Genomic DNA, 27,368 nt, shown 5'->3' on the forward strand with positions numbered 1-27,368 from the left:
GCTGCTGCTGCACCGTTACCTGCTACTACTGGCTACTACCACCTGCACTACTACTACTGCTGCTGCTACCGCTGCCACTACTACTACTGTTGCACTACTGCTGCTGCTACTGCTACTACTGCTGCTACTACTGCTGCTGCCGCTACCACTACTACTACTGCTACTTACACTTACTGCTGCTACTGCTGCTGCTACTACTACTACTGCTGCTGCTACTACTGCTGCTACATTACTGCTACTACTACTACTACTGCTGCTGCTACTACTACTATTACTGTTACTACTACTACTACCACTATTACTGCTACTGCTACTACTGCTGCTGCTGCTGCTACTACTACCACTACTACCATTACTACTACTACTGCTGCTGCTGCTATCTACTGCTGCTACTGTTGCTACTACTACTACTACTACCGCTGCTACTACTGCTACTGCTGCTACTGCTACTGCTACTGCTGCTACTACTACTGCTACTACTACTGCTGCTGCTGCTGCTACTACTCCTACTACTACTGCTGCTGCTGCTGCTACTGCTACTGCTGCTGCTGCTGCTACTACTACTACTGCTACTGCTACTACTACTGCTACTGCTACTACTGCTACTACTACTACTACTACTATTACTACTGCTGCTGCTACTACCACTACTACTACTACTACCACCACTACTACCACTACCACCACTACTACTACTGATACTACTACTACTACTACTATTGATACTACTACTACTGATACTACTGCTACTACTATTACTACTGCTACTACTACTACTACTACTGCTACTACTACTACTGCTGCTGCTGCTGCTGCTACTACTGCTACTACTATTGCTACTGCTACTACTAATAATAAAATATGAATTTAATTTATAAAACACTTTATCACAAAGTGATGGTAGCAATGGACAGAACACTAAAGGGAACACTGTACTGTATGTCTATGACATTAAGATGTAACATCATCATGTATGCATAGGACTACAGTAGGCCTGCACGCAGATATCACTCTCCTAAGCAGACCTAAGGACATGAGAAGTAGTAGTAGTAGTATCAGTAGTAGTAGTATCATTAGTAGTAGTAGTAGCAATAGGAGTAGTAGTAGTAGTAGTAGTATCAGTAGTAGTAGTATCAGTTGTAGTAGTAGCAGTATGAGTAGTAGTAGTTGTATCAGTAGTAGGAGTAGTCGTTGTAGTAGTAGCACCAGTAGTGGTAGTAATAGTAGCATCAGTAGTAGTAGTATCAGTAGTAGTAGTAGTAGTAGTAGTATCATTAGTTTTAGTAGCAGTAGTAGTAATGTCAGTAGTAGTAGTATCAGTAGTAGTTGTGTCAGTGTCAGTAGTAGTAGTGTCAGTGTCAGTAGTAGTAGTGTCAGTGTCAGTAGTAGTAGTAGCAGTAGGAGTTGGAGCAGTAGGAGTAGGGGCAGTAGTAGTAGTGTCAGTAGTAGTAGTAGTGTCAGTGTCAGTAGTAGTAGTAGGAGTAGGAGCAGTAGTAGTAGTGTCAGTAGTAGTAATAGCAGTAGGAGCAGTAGGAGTAGTAGCAGTAGTAGTAGTGTCAGTAGTAGTAGTAGCAGTAGGAGTAGTATCAGTAGTAGTAGTGTCAGTAGTAGTAGTAGTAGTAGTGTCAGTGTCAGTAGTAGTAGTAGCAGTAGGAGTTGGAGCAGTAGGAGTTGGAGCAGTAGTAGTAGTGTCAGTAGTAGTAGTAGTAGTAGTAGTAGTAGTAGTAGTAGGAGTTGGAGCAGTAGGAGTAGTGTCAGTAGTAGTAGTGTCAGTAGTAGTAGTAGTAGTAGTGTCAGTGTCAGTAGTAGCAGTAGTAGTGTCAGTGTCAGTAGTAGTAGTAGTAGTAGTAGTAGTAGGAGTAGGAGCAGTAGTAGTAGTGTCAGTAGTAGTAGTAGTAGTAGTAGTAGTAGCAGTAGAAGTAGGAGCAGTAGTAGTAGTATCAGTAGTAGTAGTATCAGTAGTAGTAGTGTCAGTAGTAGTATCAGTAGTAGTAGTGTCAGTAGTAGTAGTAGTAGTAGTAGCAGTAGAAGTAGGAGCAGTAGTAGTAGTATCAGTAGTAGTAGTATCAGTAGTAGTAGTGTCAGTAGTAGTATCAGTAGTAGTAGTGTCAGTAGTAGTAGTATCAGTAGTAGTAGTATCAGTAGTAGTAGTATCAGTAGTAGTAGTGTCAGTAGTAGTAGTAGTGTCAGTGTCAGTAGTAGGAGTAGGAGCAGTAGTAGTAGTGTCAGTAGTAGTAATAGCAGTAGGAGCAGTAGGAGTAGTAGCAGTAGTAGTAGTGTCAGTAGTAGTAGTGTCAGTAGTAGTAGTAGCAGTAGGAGTAGTATCAGAAGTAGTAGTGTCAGTAGTAGCAGTAGTAGTAGTGTCAGTGTCAGTAGTAGTAGTAGCAGTAGGAGTAGGAGCAGTAGGAGTAGGAGCAATAGGAGTTGGAGCAGTAGTAGTAGTAGTATCAGTACTAGTAGTGTCAGTAGTAGCAGTAGTAGTTGTGTCAGTGTCAGTAGTATCAGTACTAGTAGTGTCAGTAGTAGCAGTAGTAGTTGTGTCAGTGTCAGTAGTATCAGTAGTAGTAGTGTCAGTAGTAGCAGTAGTAGTAGTAGTATCAGTACTAGTAGTGTCAGTAGTAGCAGTAGGAGTTGTAGCAGTAGGAGTAGGAGCAGTAGGAGCAATAGGAGTAGGAGCAATAGGAGTTGGAGCAGTAGGAGTAGTAGTAGTATCAGTAGTAGTAGTGTCAGTAGTAGCAGTAGTAGTTGTGTCAGTGTCAGTAGTATCAGTAGTAGTAGTGTCAGTAGTAGTAGGAGCAGAAGGAGTAGTATTTTTTAAATTTTTGACATTTTTTTAACCATCCAAGTCAGTTAAGAGCAAAATCTTATTTACATTGACGGCCTACCAGTAGTAGGAGTAGTTGTAGTAGTAGTAGCAGTAGTAGTAGTAGTTGTAGCAGCCGTATTAGTTGTAGTAGCGTCAGTAGTAGCAGCAACAGTAGCAGTTGCAGTTTAAAGCCTATGTACAGAGTAACAGTTTAGTGACATAGCCAGGCCAGGGTGCTTTGCTGTCCAGGTTTGTTGTGTTTTTTTTCTTAACCCCTCCCTCTCAGATATTGACCAATGGAATAAGGTGATTGAGCAGCTGGGCACGCCTGCGCCAGAGTTTATGAAGAAACTGCAGCCCACCGTCCGTAACTATGTAGAGAACAGGCCCAAATATGCAGGCCTCACCTTCCCCAAGCTCTTCCCTGACTGCCTCTTCCCCGCAGACTCAGAGCACAACAAACTGAAAGGTGAGTCAATGAAGTGGCGGTTCTATTCTATGCAATTCTATTCGGTTCTGTTCTGTTCTATTTTGTTCTTTTCAAGAATGTTTGCGGAAACTAGAGATTGTTTGTGTCTGTGAGTGCTGTACAGTTTGTCAATGTGTCTTTGTGTGTTGTTCATGGAGTCAATGTGTCTGTGTGATAAAGGCATATATATTTTATGTGATTGTAATCTCATCAAACTGAACTGGCTTTTGGCTCACGAGAGGCAGAATAAGTGAAGTGATATACTGTAACTGAAATTGACTAGGGTGACAGTCACTCCCTTCAGTGAAATGTATTTAGAGGAAGAGGGTTTAAACCAAGATGTCATCCACTACCTCTCCATCTACATTTCCAGAGAAATCATATTCATCATATCATGGTATTCCCAGGAACTATTTCTGTAGGAGGCTTCCAGAGAAAATAGTTTACAAAATCCCTGGAGGATAACAGGCTATATCAGATGAAGACAGATTTCTCCTAAATATAATGAAATCTGCCTGGTACTGCTGCTACATCAAGCCATGCAGTATGTCTGGGAAGGAAATTCACATGAATGACTCAGGAGCCCTCCTGCTGCCTCCTGTCTCCTCTTGCCTGCCTCTTGTCTCCTGCCGTCTCCTGCCTCCTGTCTTCTGTCTCCTGCCTCCTGTTTTCTGTCTCCTGTCTCCTACCTCCTGTCTCCTGCCACCTCCCATCTCCCGCCTCCTGTCTCCTGCCACCTCCCATCTCCCGCCGCCTGCCTCCTGTCTCCTGCTGCCTCCTGTCTCCTGCCACCTCATGCCTGCTGTCTCCTGTCTCCTGCCACCTCCTGCCTGCTGTCTCCTGGCTCCTGCCACCTCCTGCTTGCTGTCTCCTGTCTCCTGCCACCTCCTGCCTGCTGTCTCCTGTCTCCTGCCACCTCCTGCCTGCTGTCTCCTGCCACCTCCTGCCTGCTGTCTCCTGTCTCCTGCCACCTCCTGCTTGCTGTCTCCTGTCTCCTGCCACCTCCTGCCTGCTGTCTCCTGGCTGCTGCCACCTCCTGCCTGCTACCTCCTGTCTCCAGCGGGCTCATGTGTCCTGTCTGTTACCCCCTGTCTCTTGTCTCCTGTCTCCCGCCTCCTGCGGCCTGCCTGCTACCTCCTAGATCCTTCCTGCTGACTGCCTGATCCCTGCAGAAAACAGACTGAAGGAGAGGAGATGGGCTGCTAGAGGAATACACCCACTGAGTTAGAGCTGTGTTATAGCGGCTGTGTCAGATATACTAGAGGAATACACCCACTGAGTTAGAGCTGTGTTATAGCGGCTGTGTCAGATATACTAGAGGAATACACCCACTGAGTTAGAGCTGTGTTATAGCGGCTGTGTCAGATATACTAGAGGAATACACCCACTGAGTTAGAGCTGTGTTATAGCGGCTGTGTCAGATATACTAGAGGAATACACCCACTGAGTTAGAGCTGTGTTATAGCGGCTGTGTCAGATATACTAGAGGAATACACCCACTGAGTTAGAGCTGTGTTATAGCGGCTGTGTCAGATATACTAGAGGAATACACCCACTGAGTTAGAGCTGTGTTATAGCGGCTGTGTCAGATATACTAGAGGAATACACCCACTGAGTTAGAGCTGTGTTATAGCGGCTGTGTCAGATATACTAGAGGAATACACCCACTGAGTTAGAGCTGTGTTATAGCGGCTGTGTCAGATATACTAGAGGAATACACCCACTGAGTTAGAGCTGTGTTATAGCGGCTGTGTCAGATATACTAGAGGAATACACCCACTGAGTTAGAGCTGTGTTATAGCGGCTGTGTCAGATATACTAGAGGAATACACCCACTGAGTTAGAGCTGTGTTATAGCGGCTGTGTCAGATATACTAGAGGAATACACCCACTGAGTTAGAGCTGTGTTATAGCGGCTGTGTCAGATATACTAGAGGAATACACCCACTGAGTTAGAGCTGTGTTATAGCGGCTGTGTCAGATATACTAGAGGAATACACCCACTGAGTTAGAGCTGTGTTATAGCGGCTGTGTCAGATATACTAGAGGAATACACCCACTGAGTTCAAATCAAATCAAATTCAAATCAAATTTTATTTGTCACATACACATGGTTAGCAGATGTTAATGCGAGTGTAGCAAAATGCTTGTGCTTCTAGTTCCGACAATGCAGTAATAACCTACAAGTAATCTAACAGACAATTCCAAAACTACTGTCTTGGAATTGTTAATTAGATTACTTGTTGGTTATTGAGAGGACATAATGGTTACAGTCACAGCCAGAGACGGAAGGAAAGATATAGTGTTAGAGAGCGAGTGTGTTAGAGAGCGAGTGTGTTAGAGAGCGAGTGTGTTAGAGAGCGAGTGTGTTAGAGACCGAGTGTGTTAGAGAGAAACTGCATTAGAGTGATTGACTACTGAGCTGAGCCGAGCCAAACCGACCAGAGATGTACTGGGCTCGCCTGGCTATGCATCCACCACAATTACTGGAACCGTGCTGGAAAGGACAATGTCAAAATAAAACATTTCAGCTGGAACAGCATATGCTTGGGTTCGGCACGATAGAGAGTACTGTTTACGTAGCTGTACTGGAGGCTAGGTAGGAGCCTGGGAAATCCTGTTAGGACTAAAGCTAGTGGAGCTGTGGTCTTTGGTTACACTGCATGCTGAGAGAGCTGCAATCCTAGAGATAAGGAGTGACTCAGAGGAGGGAGCGTCTGAGACGCCATTTTGGAGATTGCTATGGCTCTCGCCTATAGCTGCTGCCATGGTGACGCAGCACAGTGTGGGGATGGTGATGAGGGAAGGGACCGTGCAGATCGTATGACTGCTGCTAATATACTATTTATAGTGAGTCAGACTGTCAGGGCCGTACGAGGGGTGGAGGGATGGATGAAGGGATGGGGGAAGGATGAAGGGATGGGGTGAGGGATGGTGGGAGGGATGGGATAGAGGGATGGAGGGGCTGTGAGAGACGGTTGGATGGAAGGATGTGGCAGGGATGGGATGGATAGATGGAGGGCCTATGGGAGGGATGGAGGGATAGATGGAAGGATGGTGGGAGGAATGGATGGAGGGGTTGTGGGAGGGATGGAGGAGCTGTGGGAGGGATGGAGGGGATGTGGGATGGATGGAGGGATGGATAGAAGGATGGTGTGAGGGATGGAGGGATTGGGGGTTTGTGGGAGGGATTGGGGGGTTGTGGGAGGGATGGAGGGGCTGTGGGATGGATGGAGGGATGGATGGAGGGGTTGTGGGAGGGATGGAGGGGCTGTGGGATGGATGGAGGGATGGATAGAAGGATGGTGTGAGGGATGGAGGGATTGGGGGTTTGTGGGAGGGATTGGGGGGTTGTGGGAAGGATTGGGGGTTGTGGGAGGGATGGAGGGGCTGTGGGAGGGATTGGGGGGTTGTGGGGGGGATTGGGGGGTTGTGGGAGGGATTGGGGGGTTGTGGGGGGGATTGGGGGGTTGTGGGAGGGATTGTGGGTGAAGAGTTTGCTATTGTAGAACTGAACAGTTCATATTGGTACAAGAGCAGGAAGCACAGATGGATTCATCATGATCATGTTTTTTTATTTTGTGAATTTGCATCTAAAGAAATATTACATTTGTAATTTAAGGCTAATACAAAAAGTTGTAAGAGCATTGTAATTCATAACCTTGAGAAACAAGTAGGTTACTATAGCAAGCTCTCTTCTCTCTTCTGACATGAGATTGAATGTCTGTGTTGAACCGTAATGTTCCCTGAGTGTGAAGCCTTGACTGTGGTGCTATGGAAACAGAAGAGGGAAACATCTTAAATGAACAGTAAACTATTGTCTCACATGGAGACACTATGAGACAAAGTAGTACACTGCAGCTGGGATAGAGTGCCGTTTTGGATGCACATAATGTTTGATAGACAGTGTTTTATTGCTGATTAAGTTTCTCCCTTCTCCTATTCTATCCATTTACTCTGACCCCACTCTCTCTGCCTCCTCTCTCCTTCCTTGACTCTGATGCTTCTCTCTCTCTCTCTCTGCTTCTCTCTGTCTCCACAGCCAGCCAGGCCAGAGACCTGTTGTGTAAGATGTTGATTATTGATCCAGCCAAGCGGATACAAGTGGACGAAGCTTTACAGCACCCCTACATCAACGTTTGGTACGACCCAGCCGAGGTGGAGGCGGTGAGTAGGAGGGGTCTGTAGCTAGAAGTCTGACAGCCGTATCAGTTAGTAGCCCTAGGTCAATCCTACAGCTTGGTACGTGTTTAGTTTGGGCTGTTTTCATCTGCCTTGTGTTTGTATTAGTGGTGTGTGGATATATTATGTTTATGTTACATTCCCCTCTTATAATGGTTACTATAGGAACCATCCAGAGAAACATTTCTGTTGTTGTCTTTGTTTATTTTGCATCCCCTGCTTGCTCTTCGTGGTTTGACCTTTTATGTCTATCCCTTTTACCCACCACAGTTTATCTGGCATTAGGTAGTCATGGAAACATGTACGCATGTTACTGACTAGCATGGTACTGTAGAGACATAACAGTGGGCTCAACTGGTTGTTTTACCCATAGAAATATATACTATGGTTTTACCTTCTGGAATGTGCTTGATTCCTCAAATAGAGCACAGATACAAAACCCAGTCTCACTGCTCACTGCTTTGGGAGAATTACAGTATAGTTCATGCTCATCCAGGAGCTGTGTGATAAGGATAGTTAATACTGGATAGTTAATAATGGATCATATAGCAGAGCAGGCATTTCTTAAGGTGCGCTGGTTATGTACTGAAGTATAGTCGTTCCCTTTTAAAGATCTTCATCACTGTGGGATAATAGTGAGTTTGGGAAAAAGGCATTTGCAGCTTGTCTCTTACTTGATGAAGACTTTAGATGCATTTCACACCAAGTAGGCCTATCTGCCTATGCATAATGCAATACAGTGTGACATGGCCTTCTCTGAACCCAGTGAAGCAGACAGAACTGGGTTGCTGAATGAAAAGTTAACCTCTCTGTTAGCCTGGAACCCAAACTGATGCAATCTCTTCCCAATAGTGAAATGTAGTAAATTAGTATATTAGTTTGGATTTCAGCATACGACTCTATGTGAAAGAGGTGTACAAATATAGAGTATCAATGACTCTCAACAAGATCAATTAAGTATATTTTAATCAAGTTTATTTTATTTTGTTATTTGCAATAAATCGCACACCTTCATTATAATATCTATGTTTGACAGTTGGAATATGCATTTTAAAGTATATTATTATATGATATTGTGTAATATGTACATTTCATTTGTAGCATGTCTCATTCTTTTATGAAAACATACATTTTACTTAATCAAAACAAAAATGACCAAAAAGTGACATTTTACTGTTTTATGATGGGATATTCTATATTGTTGTATAGATGTGATATATAGTTTATATTGGCCATCAATGGCATTATATTTTCCCTGAAACCAATGTACTGTTTTCTCCCCTCTTTATTGTTCATTTCATGCTGATGAAGGCCAGGGATCTCGTCCAAATATCAATGGTAAATAAAAGACTTACACCAAGAGAAATATATCTCCTATACAGCATATACAGCATTACAAACATGATATGACCACATATGGCTTTACACCCCCCGCTATATTGTGGATCGAGAATTACCTGTCTAACAGAACACAGAGAGTGTTCTTTAATGGAAGCCACTCCAACATAATCCAGGTAGAGTCAGGCATTCTCCAGGGCAGCTGGCAAAGCCCCTTACTTTTTTTCAATCTTTACTAATCACACTGCCACTGGCTTTGAGTAAAGCCAGCGTGTCTATGTATTCTGATGACTCAAAACTATACATGTCGGCTACCACAGCAAGTGAAATCATTGCAATACTTAAACAAAGAGCTGCAGTCAGTTTTAGAATGGGTGGCAAGAAATTAACTAGTCCTCAATATTTCAAAAACGAAAAGCATTATATTTGCAACAAATCATTCACTAAACCCTAAACCTCAACTAAATCTTGTAATGAATAATGTGGAAATTCAACACGTTGAGGAGACTAAACTGCTTGGAGTAACCCTGCATTGTAAACGGTCGTGGTCATAACATATTGATGTAATGGTAGCTAAGATGGGGAGAAGTCTGTCTGTAATAAAGTTCTGCTCTGCTTTCTTGACATTGCTATCAACAGAAGTCCTACAGGCCCTAGTTTTGTCGCACCTGGACTACTGCCCTGTTATATGGTCAAGTGCCACAAAGAGGGACGTAGGCGAATTCCAGTTGGCCCAGAACAGAGCAGCACGGCCGGCCCTTAAATGTACACAGAGAACTAACATCAATGACTTGCATGTCTATCTCTCCTGGCTCAAACTAGTGGAGCGATTGATTGCGTCAGTACTTGTCTTTGTGGGAGGTATTGACATGTTGAAAGCACCAAGCTATCTGTTTAAATGACTAGCACACAGCTTGGTGGTGTGCATACCTAACATACCCAACAAGACATGCCACTGTAACAGTTTAACTTTTGTCCATCCCCTCACCCCTACCTGGGCTTGAACCAGAGCCCCTCTGCACACAAGACAACAGTCACCCACGAAGCATCGTCACCCATCGCGCCACAAACACCACGGCCCTTGCAGAGCAAAGGGAACCACTACTTCAAGGTCTCAGAGCGAGTGACGTCACCGATTGAAACCAGCTAGCCATTTCACACCACCAGAGGTCTCTTCACAGTCCCTCAAGTCCAGAACAGAATATGGGAGGCGCACAGTATTACATAGAGCCATGACTGCATGGAACTTTATTCCACATCAAGTAACTCATGCAAGCAGTAAAATCTGGTTAGAAATAAAAACAGATAAAACCACACCTTATGGAACAGATTGTGGGGAGACAGACACACACACACACACACACACACACCTAATAATCCCCAGTTTACAATTGGCTCATTCATCCCCGTCCTCTCCCCTGTAACTATTCCCCAGGTCGTTGCTGCAAATGAGAACATGTTCTCAGTCAACTTACCTGGTAAAATAACAGATAAATAAATAAATAAAATAAATAACCATGCTAACACGCAATCCACACACATGTACATTAATATTGTTATATTGCTGTATTGTGGATTTTTGTATTGGAGATATGTTGTGGTAGATAGTGTGTAGTAATGTTTGATATACTGTTTTATTTTGTTTGTAATTGCCTTAATCCTGTATGGACCCCAGGAAGTGTAGCAGCAGCTAATGGTGATCCTTAATAAACAGAAAAATACTGAATACTAACTCAATGCAGAGACTATGTGGACAGGATGTCTGTGTGGCTTTCTCCTCACTAACAGGAAGTAATATACCGTCTGGCTGCATCTATGAATACTGGAGCCATTTTTCACTGTAGAAGTGGTCGTTAATGTGTTGATGAAACTGCAAGAAAACCGTGCTGTAGCCTACTGTACTCTGTCATATCCAGACAGAACGTCTATGCTATCTTATTGCAATCTTAAAATAAATGAAAAAAAACCAATAGATTTGATACATTTGTTCGTAAAACACTACCTAAATATCCTCTGTGTTATAGACATATGATAACATCTGGACAGTAGTCCTGTACAGTACACATGCAGCATGTAGCATACATACCTCGAGATTCGGCTGAACTTTTTCTCAGGCTCACCCTTTCACTTTGATTGATTGATACTCTGCTGAACAACTACCTACCGGTCTCGTGACCAATCCTTGGAAGCAGCCTGTAATGTTGTAGTCCAGTAGTGTACGTATGCATTGACCTCTTAATTAACCCACTTCCAAGGTCACATCATGAATGTGGTTTATATGAAGTCTCGTCAAAAATATTCATCATGTTTGACATTCTGACACCCTGGGGCTACTAGGTAGCCTAGTGGTTGGAGCGTTGGACGAGTAACCGCAAGGTTGCAAGTTCAAATCCCCAAGCTGATGAGGTAAAAATCTGTCGTTTTGCCCCTGAACAGGCAGTTAACCCACTGTTCCTAGGCCGTCATTGAAAATAAGAATTTGTTCTTAACTGAGTTGCCTAGTTAAATAAAGGTAAAAAATACATTTAAAGAAAGTAAAAAAAAATCAGATAGGGAAGGAGACGATAGAGATTTGAGGGTAGTTGGAGGAGTACTGAGGAGATACAAATGGTTGACAGGCGTCAGTCAGTCAGTTGATGTCTGCAGCACTGGTAGGCTGCCATGCCTATAGTATGTTACATACAACAACACAGTCAGATGTCCTGTCCTATACTATTATCCTGTCGACTACACCTGTCATATACAGTGCATTTGTAAAGTATTCAGACCCCTTGACTTTTTCCACATTTTGTTACGTTACTGTCACGTCTACTAACCACCGGTCCTGGCATCCATCATTACGTGGACCTGGCACCAATCATTACGCGCACCTGGCACCAATCATTACGCGCACCTGGCATCAATCATTAAGCGCATCTGGCACCAATCATTACACGCACCTGGCATCCATCATTGCGCGCACCTGGCACCCATCATTACGCGCACCTGACACCAATCATTACGCGCACCTGGCACCAATCATTACGCGCACCTGGCATCCACCATTACACGCACATGACACCAATCATTACGCGCACCTGGCACCAATCATTACGCGCACCTGGCACCAATCATTACGCGCACCTGGCACCAATCATTACACTTCATCTTGAGGCACACCTGGACTCCATTACCTCACTTTTTATCTCCCCTATATCTGGCACTCCCTTAGGTTCTTTCCCCAGTCAGTAAACGCCACTGCTATGTTGTCTCGTTCCATGTTTGTTGTTTTATTAAATGTACCACCTTCACCTGCTTCTCGACTCTCAGCGTCTTCATTACAGTTACAGCCTTATTCTAAAATGGAATAAATAAATAAAGATCCTCATCAATCTACACACAATACCCCATAATGACAAAGACTTCTTTGCACATTTATTAAAATCAGAAATAACTTATTTATGTAAGTATTCAGATCCTTTGCTACGAGACTGGAAATTGAGCTGTTTCCATTGATCCTCCTTCCTTGAGATGTTTCTACAACTAGGTTGGAGTCAACCTGTGGTAAATTCAATTGATTTGACAGTATTTGGAAAGGTACACACCTGTCTATGTAAGGTCCCACAGTTGACAGTGCACATTGGAGCAAAAGCCAAGTCCTGAGGTTGAAGTAATTGTCCGTAGAGCTCCGAAACAGGATTGTGTCGAGGTACAGATATGGGGAAGGGTACCAAAAATGTTCTGCAGCATTGAAGGTCCCCAAGATCACAGTGGCCTCCATCATTCTTAAATGGAAGAAGTTTGGAACCACCAAGACTCTTCCTAGAGCTGGCTGCCTGACCAAACTGAGCAATCAAGGGAGAAGCTCTTGGTCAGGGAGGTGACCCTGCCAGAGCTCCAGAGTTCCTCTGTGGAGATGGGAGAACCTCCCAGAAGGACAACCATCTCCGCAGCGCTCCACCAATCAGGCCTTTATGGTAGAGTGGCCAAACGGAAGCCACTCCTCAGTAAAAGCCACATGAAAGTCCGATTGAAGTTTGCCAAAAGGCACCTACAGGATTCTCAGACCATGAGAAACATGATTCTCTCGTCTGATTAAACTAAGATTGAACTCTTTGGCCTGAATGCCAAGTGGCACGCCTGGAGGAAACCTACCACCATCCCTACAGTGAAGCATGGTGATGGCAGCATCATGCTGGGGGGATATTTTTCAGGGGCAGGGACTGGGAGATTAGTCAGGATCGAGGGTAAGATGAACAAAGCAAAGTACAGAGCGATCCTTGGTGAAAATCTTCTCCAGAATGCTCAGGACCTCAAACTGGGGTGAAGGTTCACCTTCCAACAGGACAACGAACCTAAGGACACAGCCAAGACAACGCAGGAGTGGCTTTGGGACAAGTCTCTGAATGTCCTTGAGTGGCCCAGCCAGAGCCCGGACTTGAACCAGATCGCACATCTCTGGAGAGACCTGAAAATAGCCGTGCAGCGATGCTCCCCATCCAACCTGACAGAGCTTGAGAGGATCTACAGAGAAGAATGTGAGACACTCCCCAAATACAGGTGTGCCAAGCTTGTAGCGTCATACCCAAGGAGACTCAAGGCTGTAATTGCTGCCAAAGTACTGCCAAGGGACTTGAATACTTATGTAAATTTAATATTTCAGTTGTTTTTTTGTTTTTTTAATTGCAAAAATGTCTAAAAACCTGTTTTTGCTTTGTCATTATGGGATATTGTGTGTAGACTGATGAGTAAAAAATGACTATTTTGTCAATTTCAGAATGAGGCTGTAATGTAACAAAATGTGTAAAAAGTCTAGGGGTCTGAATACTTTCCGAATGCACTGGACTATACTCCTGTCATCTATATCCGTCCTATACTATACTCCTGCCCTATACTATACTCCTGCCCTATACTATAGTCCTGTCCTATACTATACTCCTGCCCTATACTATAGTCCTGTCCTATACTATACTCCTGCCCTATACTATAGTCCTGTCCTATACTATACTCCTGCCCTATACTATAGCCCTGTCCTATACTATACTCCTGCCCTATGCTATAGTCCTGTCCTATACTATACTCCTGCCCTATACTATAGTCCTGTCATCTATATCTGTCCTATACTATACTCCTGCCCTATGCTATAGTCCTGTCCTGTACTATACTCCTGCCCTATGCTATAGTCCTGTCATCTATATCTGTCCTATACTATACTCCTGTCCTATGCTATACTCCTGTCCTATACTATACTCCTGCCCTATGCTATAGTCCTGTCCTATACTATACTCCTGCCCTATACTATAGTCCTGTCCTGTACTATACTCCTGCCCTATACTATACTCCTGCCCTATACTATACTACTGTCATCTATATCCGTCCTATACTATACTCCTGTCCTATACTATACTCCTGCCCTATACTATAGTCCTGTCCTGTACTATACTCCTGCCCTATGCTATACTCCTGTCCTATGCTATACTCCTGTCCTATACTATACTCCTGCCCTATGCTATAGTCCTGTCATCTATATCTGTCCTATACTATACTCCTGCCCTATACTATACTCCTGTCCTATACTATACTCCTGCCCTATGCTATAGTCCTGTCATCTATATCTGTCCTATACTATACTCCTGCCCTATACTATACTCCTGTCCTATACTATACTCCTGCCCTATACTATACTCCTGCCCTATGCTATAGTCCTGTCCTATACTATACTCCTGTCATCTATATCCGTCCTATACTATACTCCTGCCCTATACTATACTCCTGTCCTATACTATAGTCCTGTCCTATACTATACTCCTGCCCTATGCTATAGTCCTGTTCTATACTACACTCCTGCCCTATGCTATAGTCCTGTCCTATACTATACTCCTGCCCTATACTATACTCCTGCCCTATACTATACTCCTGTCCTATACTATACTCCTGCCCTATACTATACTCCTGTCCTATACTATACTCCTGCCCTATGCTATAGTCCTGTTCTATACTACACTCCTGCCCTATGCTATAGTCCTGTCCTATACTATACTCCTGCCCTATACTATACTCCTGTCCTATACTATACTCCTGCCCTATGCTATAGTCCTGTTCTATACTATACTCCTGCCCTATGCTATAGTCCTGTCATCTATATCTGTCCTATACTATACTCCTGCCCTATACTATAGTCCTGTCCTATACTATACTCCTGCCCTATGCTATAGTCCTGTCATCTATATATGTCCTATACTATACTCCTGCCCTATGCTATAGTCCTGTCCTATACTCCTGCCCTATGCTATAGTCCTGTCCTATACTATACTCCTGTCCTATACTATACTCATGTCATCTATATCCGTCCTATACTATACTCCTGCCCTATGCTATAGTCCTGTCCTATGCTATAGTCCTGCCCTATACTACATTCCTGTCCAATACTATACTCCTGCCCTATACTATAGTCCTGCCCTATACTATAGTCCTGCCCTATACTATACTCCTGTCCTATACTATATTCCTGCCCTATGCTATACTCCTGCCCTATACTATACTCCTGCCCTATGCTACAGTCCTGTCCTATACTATACTCCTGTCCTATGCTATAGTCCTGTCATCTATATCTGTCCTATACTATACTCCTGCCCTAGGCTATAGTCCTGCCCTATACTATACTCCTGCCCTATGCTACAGTCCTGTCCTATACTATACTCCTGTCCTATGCTATAGTCCTGCCCTATACTATACTCCTGCCCTATACTATACTCCTGTCCTATGCTATACTCCTGTCATCTATATCCGTCCTATACTATACTCCTGCCCTATACTATACTCCTGTCCTATACTATAGTCCTGCCCTATACTATACTCCTGCCCTATGCTATAGTCCTGTCCTATACTATACTCCTGTCATCTATATCCGTCCTGTACTATACTCCTGTCCTATACTATACTCCTGCCCTATGCTATAGTACTGTCCTATACTATACTCCCGCCCTATGCTATACTCCTGCCCTATGCTACAGTCCTGTCCTATACTATACTCCTGTCCTATGCTATAGTCCTGCCCTATACTATACTCCTGTCCTATACTATACTCCTGTCATCTATATCCATCCTATACTATACTCCTGTCCTATACTATACTCCTGCCCTATGCTATAGTCCTGCCCTATACTATACTCCTGCCCTATACTATACTCCTGTCCTATGCTATACTCCTGTCATCTATATCCGTCCTATACTATACTCCTGCCCTATACTATACTCCTGTCCTATACTATAGTCCTGCCCTATACTATACTCCTGCCCTATACTATAGTCCTGTCCTATACTATAGTCCTGTCCTATGCTATAGTCCTGTCCTATACTATACTCCTGCCCTATACTATAGTCCTGTCCTATACTATACTCCTGCCCTATACTATAGTCCTGTCCTATGCTATAGTCCTGCCCTATGCTACAGTCCTGTCCTATACTATACTCCTGTCCTATGCTATAGTCCTGTCATCTATATCTGTCCTATACTATACTCCTGCCCTAGGCTATAGTCCTGCCCTATACTATACTCCTGCCCTATGCTACAGTCCTGTCCTATACTATACTCCTGTCCTATGCTATAGTCCTGCCCTATACTATACTCCTGCCCTATACTATACTCCTGTCCTATGCTATACTCCTGCCATCTATATCCGTCCTATACTATACTCCTGCCCTATACTATACTCCTGTCCTATACTATAGTCCTGCCCTATACTATACTCCTGCCCTATGCTATAGTCCTGTCCTATACTATACTCCTGTCATCTATATCCGTCCTATACTATACTCCTGTCCTATACTATACTCCTGCCCTATGCTATAGTACTGTCCTATACTATACTCCCGCCCTATGCTATACTCCTGCCCTATGCTACAGTCCTGTCCTATACTATACTCCTGTCCTATGCTATAGTCCTGCCCTATACTATACTCCTGTCCTATACTATACTCCTGTCATCTATATCCATCCTATACTATACTCCTGTCCTATACTATACTCCTGCCCTATGCTATAGTCCTGCCCTATACTATACTCCTGCCCTATACTATACTCCTGTCCTATGCTATACTCCTGTCATCTATATCCGTCCTATACTATACTCCTGCCCTATACTATACTCCTGTCCTATACTATAGTCCTGCCCTATACTATACTCCTGCCCTATGCTATAGTCCTGTCCTATACTATACTCCTGTCATCTATATCCGTCCTATACTATACTCCTGCCCTATACTATACTCCTGTCCTATACTATAGTCCTGCCCTATACTATACTCCTGCCCTATACTATAGTCCTGTCCTATACTATAGTCCTGTCCTATGCTATAGTCCTGTCCTATACTATACTCCTGCCCTATACTATAGTCCTGTCCTATACTATACTCCTGCCCTATACTATAGTCCTGTCCTATGCTATAGTCCTGTCCTATGCTATAGTCCTGTCCTATACTATACTCCTGCCCTATACTATAGTCCTGTCCTATACTACATTCCTGTCCAATACTAGGCTATGAGGGGTGGGCAGTCCTCTTCTGGCTGTGCTGGGTGGAGATTATAACAGAACATGGCCAAGATGTTCAAATGTTCATAGATGACCACCAGGGTCAAATAATAATCACAGTGGTTGTCGGGGGTGCAACAGGTCAGCACCTCAGGAGTAAATGTCAGTTGGCTTTTCATAGCCGATCATTCAGAGTATCTCTACCGCTCCTGCTGTCTCTAGAGTTGAAAACAGCAGGTCTGGGACTGGTAGCACGTCCGGTGAACAGGTCAGGGTTTCGTAGCCGCAGGCAGAACAGAACAGGCTCCACCCCGGACAGGAAGACCACGTCAGTGACTCAACCCACTCAAGTGACGCACCCCTCCTAGGGATGGCATGGAAGAGCACCAGTAAGCCAGTGACTCAGCCCCTGTAATAGGGTTTGAGGCAGAGAGTCCCAGTGGAGAGAGGGGAAAATGCCAGGCAGAGATAGCAAGGACGGTTCATTACTACAGTGCCTTTCCGTTTACCTTCACACTCCTGGGCCAGACTACACTCAATCATAGGACCTACTGAAGAGATGAGTCTTCAATAAAGACTTAAAGGTCGAGACCATGTCTGCGTCTCTCACATGGATAGGCAGACCATTCCATAAAAATGGAGCTCTATAGGAGAAAACCGTGCCTCCAGCTGTTTACTTAGAAATTCTAGGGACAATTAGGAGGCCTGCGTCTTGTGACCATAGCGTACGTGTAGCTCCATTTACTACGTTCCAATTTTCTGGAAGCTTGCTTCAGAGCTCGGGTATTTTCTGTATACCGGGGAGCTAGTTTCTTATGATAAATGTTTTTTTGTTTTTAGGGGTGCGACTGCATCTAGGGTATTGTGCAAGGTTACATTTAGTTCCTCATTTAGGTGGTTAACTGATTTTTGTACTCTGACAACCTTGGGTAGACAGAGGGAGTCTGGAAGGGCATTTAGGAATCTTTGGGTGGTCCGAGAATTTACAGCACGGCTTTTGATGATCCTTGGTTGGGGTCTGAGCAGATTATTTGTTGTGATTCCAAATGTAATAAAATGGTGGTCCGATAGTCCAGGATTATGAGGAAAAACATTAAGATCCACAACATTTATTCCATGGGACAAAACTAGGTCCAGAGTATGACTGTGGCAATGAGTAGGTCCGGAGACGTGTTGGACAAAACCCACTGAGTCGGTGATGGCTCTGAAAGCCCTTTGGAGTGGGTCTGTGGACTTTTCCATGTGAATATTAAAATCACCAAAAATTAGAATATTATCTGCCATGACTACAAGGTCCGATAGGAATTCAGGGAACTCGGTGAGGAACGCTGTGTATGGCCCAGGAGGCCTGTAAACAGTAGCTATAAAAAGTGATTGAGTAGACTGCATAGATTTCATGACTAGAATCTCCTGTCCTATGCTATTTTATGGCCTATACTCATGGCCTATACTCCTGTCCTATACTATTCTCCTGTTCTATGCTATACTCCTGTTCTATGCTATATTCTCCTGTCCTATGCTATACACCTGTCCTATACCCCAGACAAACACACCTTATTCAACTTGTCAACTAATCATCAGGCCCTCAATGTTGTTTGTCTGGGGCTACAACGACAATGTGTTCTGTTGGGGGTCCTAGAGGGACAGAGTTGAGACCACTGGTATAGAGGGTATATCACTGATCTGTATTCTAGCTGCTGATTTGCTGAACTCATATTTAAGGTCTCACGAGTGGAACAGCGGTCTAAAGGCACTGCATGTCAGTGCTAGAGGCATCACTACAGACCCTGGTTTGACCCTGGGCTGTATCACAACCGGCGGTGATTGGGATTCCTATAGAGCAGCGCACAATTGGCACAGGGGCGTCCGGGTTAGGGGAGGGTTTGGCCGGGGTAGGCCATCATTGTAAATAAGAATTTGTTCTTAAACCTCTCTGGGATATGTGGGATGGTAGCGTCCCATCTCGCCAACAGCCAGTGAAATTGCAGGGCGCCAAATTCAAAACACAGAAATCCCATTTTAAAGATAAACTTGTTGTAAATCCAGCCACAGTATCCCATTTGAAAAAGGCTTTACGATGAAAGCACACCAAACGATTATGTTAGGTCAGCACCTCGTCACATAAAAACACAGCCATTTTTCCAGCCAAAGAGAGGAGTCACAAAAAGCAGAAATCGAGATAAAATGAATCACTAACCTTTGATGATCTTCATCACATGACACTCATAGGACTTCATGTTACACAATACATGTATGTTTTTTTTATGTTCAGTAGTTCCAAAACATCCGGTGATTTTGCAGAGAGCCACATCAATTTACAGAAATACTCATAATAAACGTTGAGCAAAGATACAAGTGTTATACATGGATGTTTAGATCCACTTCTCCTTAATGCAACCGTTGTGTCAGATTTCAAAAAAGCTTTACGGAAAAAGCACACCATGCAATAATCTGAGTACAGCGCACAGACACAAAAACAAGGCATACAGATATCCTCAATGTTGTGGAGTCAACAGAAGTCAGAAATAGCATTATAAATATTCACTTACCTTTGATGATCTTCATCGGAATGCACTCCCAGGAATCCCAGTTCCACAATAAATGTTTGTTTTGTTCGATAAAGTCCATAATTTATGTCAAAATACCTCCTTTTTGTTTGCGCGTTTAGGTCCAGACGAAAAGTCAAGAAGTTCCGTTACAGTCCATAGAAACATGTCAAACGATGTATAGAATCAATCTTTAGGATGTTTTTAATATAAATCTTCAATAATGTTCCAACCGGAGAATTCCTTTGTCTTCAGAAATGCAATGAGACGCAGACTGCTCTCACGTGTGTGCGCGTGATCAGCTCATGCCACTCTGGCAGAGCCCTGACTCAATCAGCTCTCATTCCCCCCTCCTTCAGTGTAGGAGCCTCAAACAAGGTTCTAAAGACTGTTGACATCTAGTGGAAGCCCTAGGAAGTGCAATATGACCCCATGGACATTGTATATTTGATAGGCAATGACTTAGAAAACTACAAACCTCAGATTTCCCACTTCCGGGTGGATTTTGTCTCAGGTTTTTGCCTGCCATATGAGTTCTGTTATACTCTCAGACATCATTCAAACCGTTTTAGAAACGTCAGAGTGTTTTCTATCCAAATCTACTAATTCTATGCATATTCTAGCTTTTATGGTTGAGTAGCAGGCAGTTTACTCTGGGCAGCTTTTTATCCAAGCTACTCAATACTGCCCCCCCAGTCCCAAAGAAGTTAACTGACTTGCCTAGTTAAATAAAGGTTCAAATATAAATAAAACATATTTCTGTGTGTCTGTGTGTACCACTACATATTTTGTGAATATGGCAAGTGTTGCGTATGTTTAGAGCTTGTGCCATTTAATGTATATTATTTATAGATATTATATATAGAAACTTCAAAGTGTTTTTATGATATTATTTAAATGTTTTCATGATACTGGCAGTGCTTAGGTGTCACTCATCTCTTAGCCGTAGATTTAAATGTTTTCATGATACTGGCAGTGCTTAGGTGTCACTCATCTCTTAGCCGTAGCTAAAACCGGCTTCAGCAGACACAATCAGTCAACCTTGTGTTTATCCCTCCAGCCGCCTCCTGCTATCTACGACAAGCAGCTGGATGAGAGAGAACACTCCATCGATGAATGGAAAGGTAAACATATCACATCTTGAGAGTATATACAGTTGAATTCGGAAGTTTACATACACCGAGGTTGGAGTCATTAAAACTCGTTTTTCAACCACTCCACAAATTTCGTGTTAACAAACTATAGTTTTGGCAAGTCTGTTAGTACATCTACTTTGTGCATGACACAAGTCAATTTTCCAACAATTGTTTACAGACAGATTATTTCACTTATAATTCACTGTATCACAGTTCCAGTGGGTCAGAAGTTTACATACACTAAGTTGACTGTGCCTTTAAAAAGCTTGGAAAATTCCAGAAAATGATGTCATGGCTTTAGAAGCTTCCAGTAGGCTAATTGACATAATTTGAGTCAATTGGAGGTGTACCTGTGGATGTATTTCAAGGCCTACCTTCAAACAGTGCCACTTTGCTTGACATCATGGGAAAATTAAAATAAATCAGCAAGACCTCAGAAAACAAATTGTAGACCTCCACAAGTCTGGTTCATCCTTGGGAGCAATTTCCAAACGCCTGAAGGAACCACATTCATCTGTACAAACAATGGTACAAACAGAAACAGCATGGGACCACGCAGCCGTCATACCGCTCAGAAAGGAGACGCGTTCTGTCTCCTAGAGATGAACGTACTTTGGTGCGAAAAGTGCAAATCAATCCCAGAACAACAACAAAGGACCTTGTGAAGATGCTGGAGGAAACAGGTACAAAAGTATCTATATCTACAGTAAAACGAGTCCTATATCGACATAACCTGAAAGGCCGCTCAGCAAGGAAGAAGCCACTGCTCCAAACCACCATAAAAAAGCCAGACTACAGTTTGCAACTGCACATGGGGACAAAGATCGTACATTTTTGGGAAATGTCCTCTGGTCTGATGAAACAAAAACAGAATTGTTTGGCCCTAATGACCATCGTTATGTTTGGAGGAAAAAGGGGGAGGCTTGCAAGCCGAAGAACAGCATCTCAACTGTGAACCATGGGGCTGGCAGCATCATGTTGTGGGGGTACTTTGCTGCAGGAGGGACTGGTGAACTTCACAAAATAGATGGCATCATGAGGGAGGAAAATGATGTGGATATATTGAAGCAACATCTTAAGACATCAGTCATTTGTGACCAAGTTAAAGTATGGTTATATCTTGGGTCTTCCAGGGCCTCCCGGGTGACACAGTGGTTTAAGGCACTGCATCGCAGTGCTAGCTGTGCCAGCAGAGAACCTGGGTTCGTGCCCAGGCTCTGTCGCAGCCGGCCGCGACCGGGAGGTCCATGGGACGAAGCACAATTGGCCTAGCCTCATCCGGGTTAGGGAGGGCTTGGCCAGTAGGGATATCCTTGTCTCATCTCGCACTAGTGACTCCTGTGGCAGGCACAGTGCACGCTGATCAGGTCGCTAGGGGAACGGTGTTTCCCCCGATACATTGGTGCGGTTGGCTTCCGGGTTGGATGTACGCTGTGTTAAGAAGCAGAGTGACTTGGTTGGGTTGTGTTTCGGAGGGTGCATGACTCTCGACCTTAGTCTCTCCCGAGCCCGTACGGGAGTTGCAGCGATGAGACAAGATAGTAACTACTAAAAACAATTGGATACTACGAAATTGGGGCGAAAAAAATTGGCTAAAATTTAAAAACAAAATTAAAATATAAAAAATCTTGGGTCTTCCAAATGGACAATAACCCCAAGCATACTTCCAAAGTTGTGGCAAAATGGCTTAAGGACAACAAAGTCAAGGTATTGGAGTGGCCATCACAAAGCCCTGACCTTAAATCCTATATAAAATTTGTGGGCAGAACTGAAAATGCTTGTGCGAGCAAGGAGGCCTACAAGCCTGACTCAATTACACCAGCTCTGTCAGGACGAATGTGCCAAAATTCACCCCACTTATCCTGGGAAGCTTGTGGAAGGCGAAACGTTTGACCCAAGTTATACGATTTAAAGGTAATGCTACCAAATACTAATTGAGTGTATGTAAACTTCTGACCCACTGGGAATGTGATGAAAGAAATAAAAGCTGAAATAAATCATTCTCTCTATTATTCTGACATTTCACATTGTTAAAATAAAGTGGTGATCCTAACTGGAATTTTTACTGCAGTAGGATTAGATGTCAGGAATTGTGAAAAACTTTTAATGTATTTGGCTGAGGTGGATATAAACTTCTGACTTCAACTGTAGGCATGTTGTATTTATATTGCTAAGGAGGCCTCTATCTGAGGAGTCTATTGGCTGCGTTTACACAGGCAGCCCAATTCTAATCTTTTTTTCCACTGATTGGTCTTTTGAAGCTGGCCAACAATACAGTCTACTCATTCATTTTCTATTTGAGTTTGTATAATAACTTTTCCAGTTTATTTGTTGCCATGGTAATTAGACTCATAGAATGGACTAGTAGAGAAGAGGACAATAGATTTCTCTGCTGCTATTTGAAAGATTTTTTTTTTCTCCACAATTTTTCCTCCCTCGCTCTCTCTCTATCTCTCTCTCAATCTCACTTTCCAGAACTAATCTACAAAGAGGTGATGAACTTTGAGGAGAGGACGAGGAACGGGGTGGTGAAGGGACAACCCTCTACCTCAGGTACTCTCAGTGCATAACCTAGTCCCCTCTGTAAGTTGAATTATAAATATAATCACTCACTGGACATTTCTTTGTAACAGAGAAATTCATCCGTACGTTGACCACCATTCGTCTTTGTCTCTCGTCTTGTTTTTCCGAGACATGTGTATGATTTGTACATGAGTAATTATATCTGTATGTAAAAGTATCGGTTTAAACTGTAGATTTGGTATTTTTTGACCAACCATACGTGTTTTGTGTATGTACAATGATACATCTGTATTTGAATGGTATTAATGTACGCATTTAGGCATTTGAAAAGTAATATCTGTATGGAGTAAGTGATTCATGTGCATTGATTAAAAAGGTTGCTGTCCCCCTACTGTCCCCCTACTCTATGGAAAAGGTAATATAGGCTATAAACACTGCTCAAAAAAATAAAGGGAACACTTTAACAACACAATGTAACTCCAAGTCAATCACACTTCTGTGAAATCAAACTGTCCACTTAGGAAGCAACACTGATTGACAAAAAATGTCACATGCTGTTGTGCAAATGGAATAGACAACAGGTGGAAATTATAGGCAATTAGCAAGACACCCCCAATAAAGGAGTGGTTCTGCAGGTGGTAACCACAGACCACTTCTCAGTTCCTATGCTTCCTGGCTGATGTTTTGGTCACTTTTGAATGCTGGCGGTGCTTTCACTCTAGTGGTAGCATGAGACTGAGTCTACAACCCACACAAGTGGCTCAGGTAGTGCAGTTCATCCAGGATGGCACATCAATGCGAGCTGTGGCAAGAAGATTTACTGTGTCTGTCAGCGTAGTGTCCAGAGCATGGAGGCGCTACCAGGAGACAGGCCAGTACATCAGGAGACGTGGAGGAGGCCGTAGGAGGGCAACAACCCAGCAGCAGAACCGCTACCTCCGCCTTTGTGCAAGGAGGAGCAGGAGGAGCACTGCCAGAGCCCTGCAAAATTACCTCCAGCAGGCCACAAATGTGCATGTGTTTGCTCAAACAGTCAGAAACAGACTCCATGAGGGCGGTATGAGGGCCCGACATCAACAGGTGGGGTTTGTGCTTACAGCCCAACATAGTGCAGGACGTTTGGCATTTGCCAGAGAACACTAAGATTGGTAAATTCGCCACTGGCGCCCTGTGCTATTCACAGATGAAAGCAGGTTCACACTGAGCACATGTGACAGACGTGACAGAGTCTGGAGACGCCGTGGAGAACGTTCTGCTGCCTGCAACATCCTCCAGCATGACCGGTTTGGCGATGGGTCAGTCATAATGTTGGGATGGCATTTCTTTGGGTGGCCGTACAGCCCTCCATGTGCTCGCCAGAGGTAGCCTGACTGCCATTAGGTACCGAGATGAGATCCTCAGACCCCTTGTGAGACCATATGCTGGTGCAGTTGTCCCTGGGTTCCTCCTAATGCAAGACAATGCTAGACCTCATGTGGCTGGAGTGTGTCAGCAGTTCCTGCAAGAGGAAGACATTGATGCTATGGACTGGCCCGCCCGTTCCCCAGACTTGAATCCAATTGAGCACATCTGGGACATCATGTCTCGCTCCATCCACCAACGCCACGTTGCACCACAGACTGTCCAGGAGTTGGCGGATGCTTTAGTCCAGGTCTGGGAGGAGATCCCTCAGGAGACCATCCGCCACCTCATCAGGAGCATGTCCAGGCGTTGTAGGGAGGTCATACAGGCACGTGGAGACCACACACACTACTGAGCCTAATTTTGACCTGTTTTAAGGACATTACATCAAAGTTGGATCAGCCTGTAGTGTTGTTTTCCACATTAATTTTGAGTGTGACTCCAAATCCAGACCTCCATGGGTTGATAAATTTGATTTCCATTGATAATTTTTGTGTGATTTTGTTGTCAGCACATTCAACTACAGTGCCTTGCGAAGGTATTCGGCCCCCTTGAACTTTGCGACCTTTTGCCACATTTCAGGCTTCAAACATAAAGATATAAAACTGTATTTTTTTGTGAAGAATCAACAACAAGTGGGACACAATCATGAAGTGGAACGACATTTATTGGATATTTCAAACTTTTTTAACAAATCAAAAACTGAAAAATTGGGCGTGCAAAATTATTCAGCCCCCTTAAGTTAATACTTTGTAGCGCCACCTTTTGCTGCGATTACAGCTGTAAGTCGCTTGGGGTATGTCTCTATCAGTTTTGCACATCGAGAGACTGACATTTTTTCCCATTCCTCCTTGCAAAACAGCTTGAGCTCAGTGATGTTGGATGGAGAGCATTTATGAACAGCAGTTTTCAGTTCTTTCCACAGATTCTCGATTGGATTCAGGTCTGGACTTTGACTTGGCCATTCTAACACCTGGATATGTTTATTTTTGAACCATTCCATTGCAGATTTTGCTTTATGTTTTGGATCATTGTCTTGTTGGAAGACAAATCTCCGTCCCAGTCTCAGGTCTTTTGCAGACTCCATCAGGTTTTCTTCCAAAATGGTCCTGTATTTGGCTCCATCCATCTTCCCATCAATTTTAACCATCTTCCCTGTCCCTGCTGAAGGAAAGCAGGCCCAAACCATGATGCTGCCACCACCATGTTTGACAGTGGGGATGGTGTGTTCCTGGTGATGAGCTGTGTTTCTTTTACGCCAAACATAACGTTTTGCATTGTTGCCAAAAAGTTCAATTTTGGTTTCATCTGACCAGAGCACCTTCTTCCACATGTTTGGTGTGTCTCCCAGGTGGCTTGTGGCAAACTTTAAACGACACTTTTATGGATATCTTTACGAAATGGCTTTCTTCTTGCCACTCTTCCATAAAGGCCAGATTTGTGCAATATACGACTGATTGTTGTCCTATGGACAGAGTCTCCCATCTCAGCTGTAGATCTCTGCAGTTCATCCAGAGTGATCATGGACCTCTTGGCTGCATCTCTGATCAGTCTTCTCCTTGTATGAGCTGAAAGTTTAGAGGGACGGCCAGGTCTTGGTAGATTTGCAGTGGTCTGATACTCCTTCCATTTCAATATTATCGCTTGCACAGTGCTCCTTGGGATGTTTAAAGCTTGGGAAATCTTTTTGTATCCAAATCCGGCTTTAAACTTCTTCACAACAGTATCTCGGACCTGCCTGGTGTGTTCCTTGTTCTTCATGATGCTCTCTGCGATTTTAACGGACCTCTGAGACTATCACAGTGCAGGTGCATTTATACGGAGACTTGATTACACACAGGTGCATTGTATTTATCATCATTAGTCATTTAGGTCAACATTGGATCATTCAGAGATCCTCACTGAACTTCTGGAGAGAGTTTGCTGCACTCTCGTTCCACTTCATGATTGTGTCCCACTTGTTGTTGATTCTTCACAAAAAAATACAGTTTTATATCTTTATGTTTGAAGCCTGAAATGTGGCAAAAGGTCGCAAAGTTCAAGGGGGCCGAATACTTTCGCAAGGCACTGTATGTAAAGAAAAAAGTATTTAAGAATATTTCATTCATTCAGATCTAGGATGTTTATTTTAGTGTTCCCTTTATTTTTTTGAGCAGTGTATATATATATATATATATATATATATATATATATATATATATATATATATATATATATATATATATATATATATATATATACACACTGATTGTCCAAAACATTACTAACACATTTCTATTATTGGGTGTCACCCCCCAAAAAACCTTTTCTGTCAGAAGGTGTCCAAAGTGTTCCACAGGGATGTTGGCCCGTATTGACGTCAATGCTTACAACAGTTTCCAGCAGTGTCAAGTTCGCTGGATGTCTTTTGGGTGATGGACCATTCTTGATACGCATGGAAAACTGTTGAGTGTGGAA

At 43.5% G+C, this 27,368-nt stretch overlaps 1 protein-coding gene across 11 annotated transcripts in view; it reads left to right on the top strand.

Moving 5' to 3' along the window:
• The window catches only part of mapk10 (mitogen-activated protein kinase 10), a 133,011-nt gene that overhangs the window by 97,441 nt on the left and 8,202 nt on the right, over positions 1–27,368 (top strand). For 7 of the 11 annotated variants that reach the window (XM_064977325.1, XM_064977326.1, XM_064977329.1 and 4 more), the window contains 5 exons: positions 3,093–3,275; positions 7,318–7,442; positions 8,769–8,795; positions 20,912–20,975; positions 23,463–23,540. In XM_064977325.1, coding sequence (XP_064833397.1) covers positions 3,093–3,275; positions 7,318–7,442; positions 8,769–8,795; positions 20,912–20,975; positions 23,463–23,540 — 477 coding nt within the window. Of the gene's footprint in view, positions 1–3,092; positions 3,276–7,317; positions 7,443–8,768; positions 8,796–20,911; positions 20,976–23,462; positions 23,571–27,368 lie in introns of all 11 variants that reach the window. The other 4 variants (XM_064977332.1, XM_064977334.1, XM_064977327.1 and 1 more) reach the window with 2 other exon arrangements.

This window comes from Oncorhynchus masou, chromosome 11 (genome assembly GCF_036934945.1).
Source record: "Oncorhynchus masou masou isolate Uvic2021 chromosome 11, UVic_Omas_1.1, whole genome shotgun sequence".
In the NCBI taxonomy this organism is placed as follows: domain Eukaryota; kingdom Metazoa; phylum Chordata; class Actinopteri; order Salmoniformes; family Salmonidae; genus Oncorhynchus; species Oncorhynchus masou.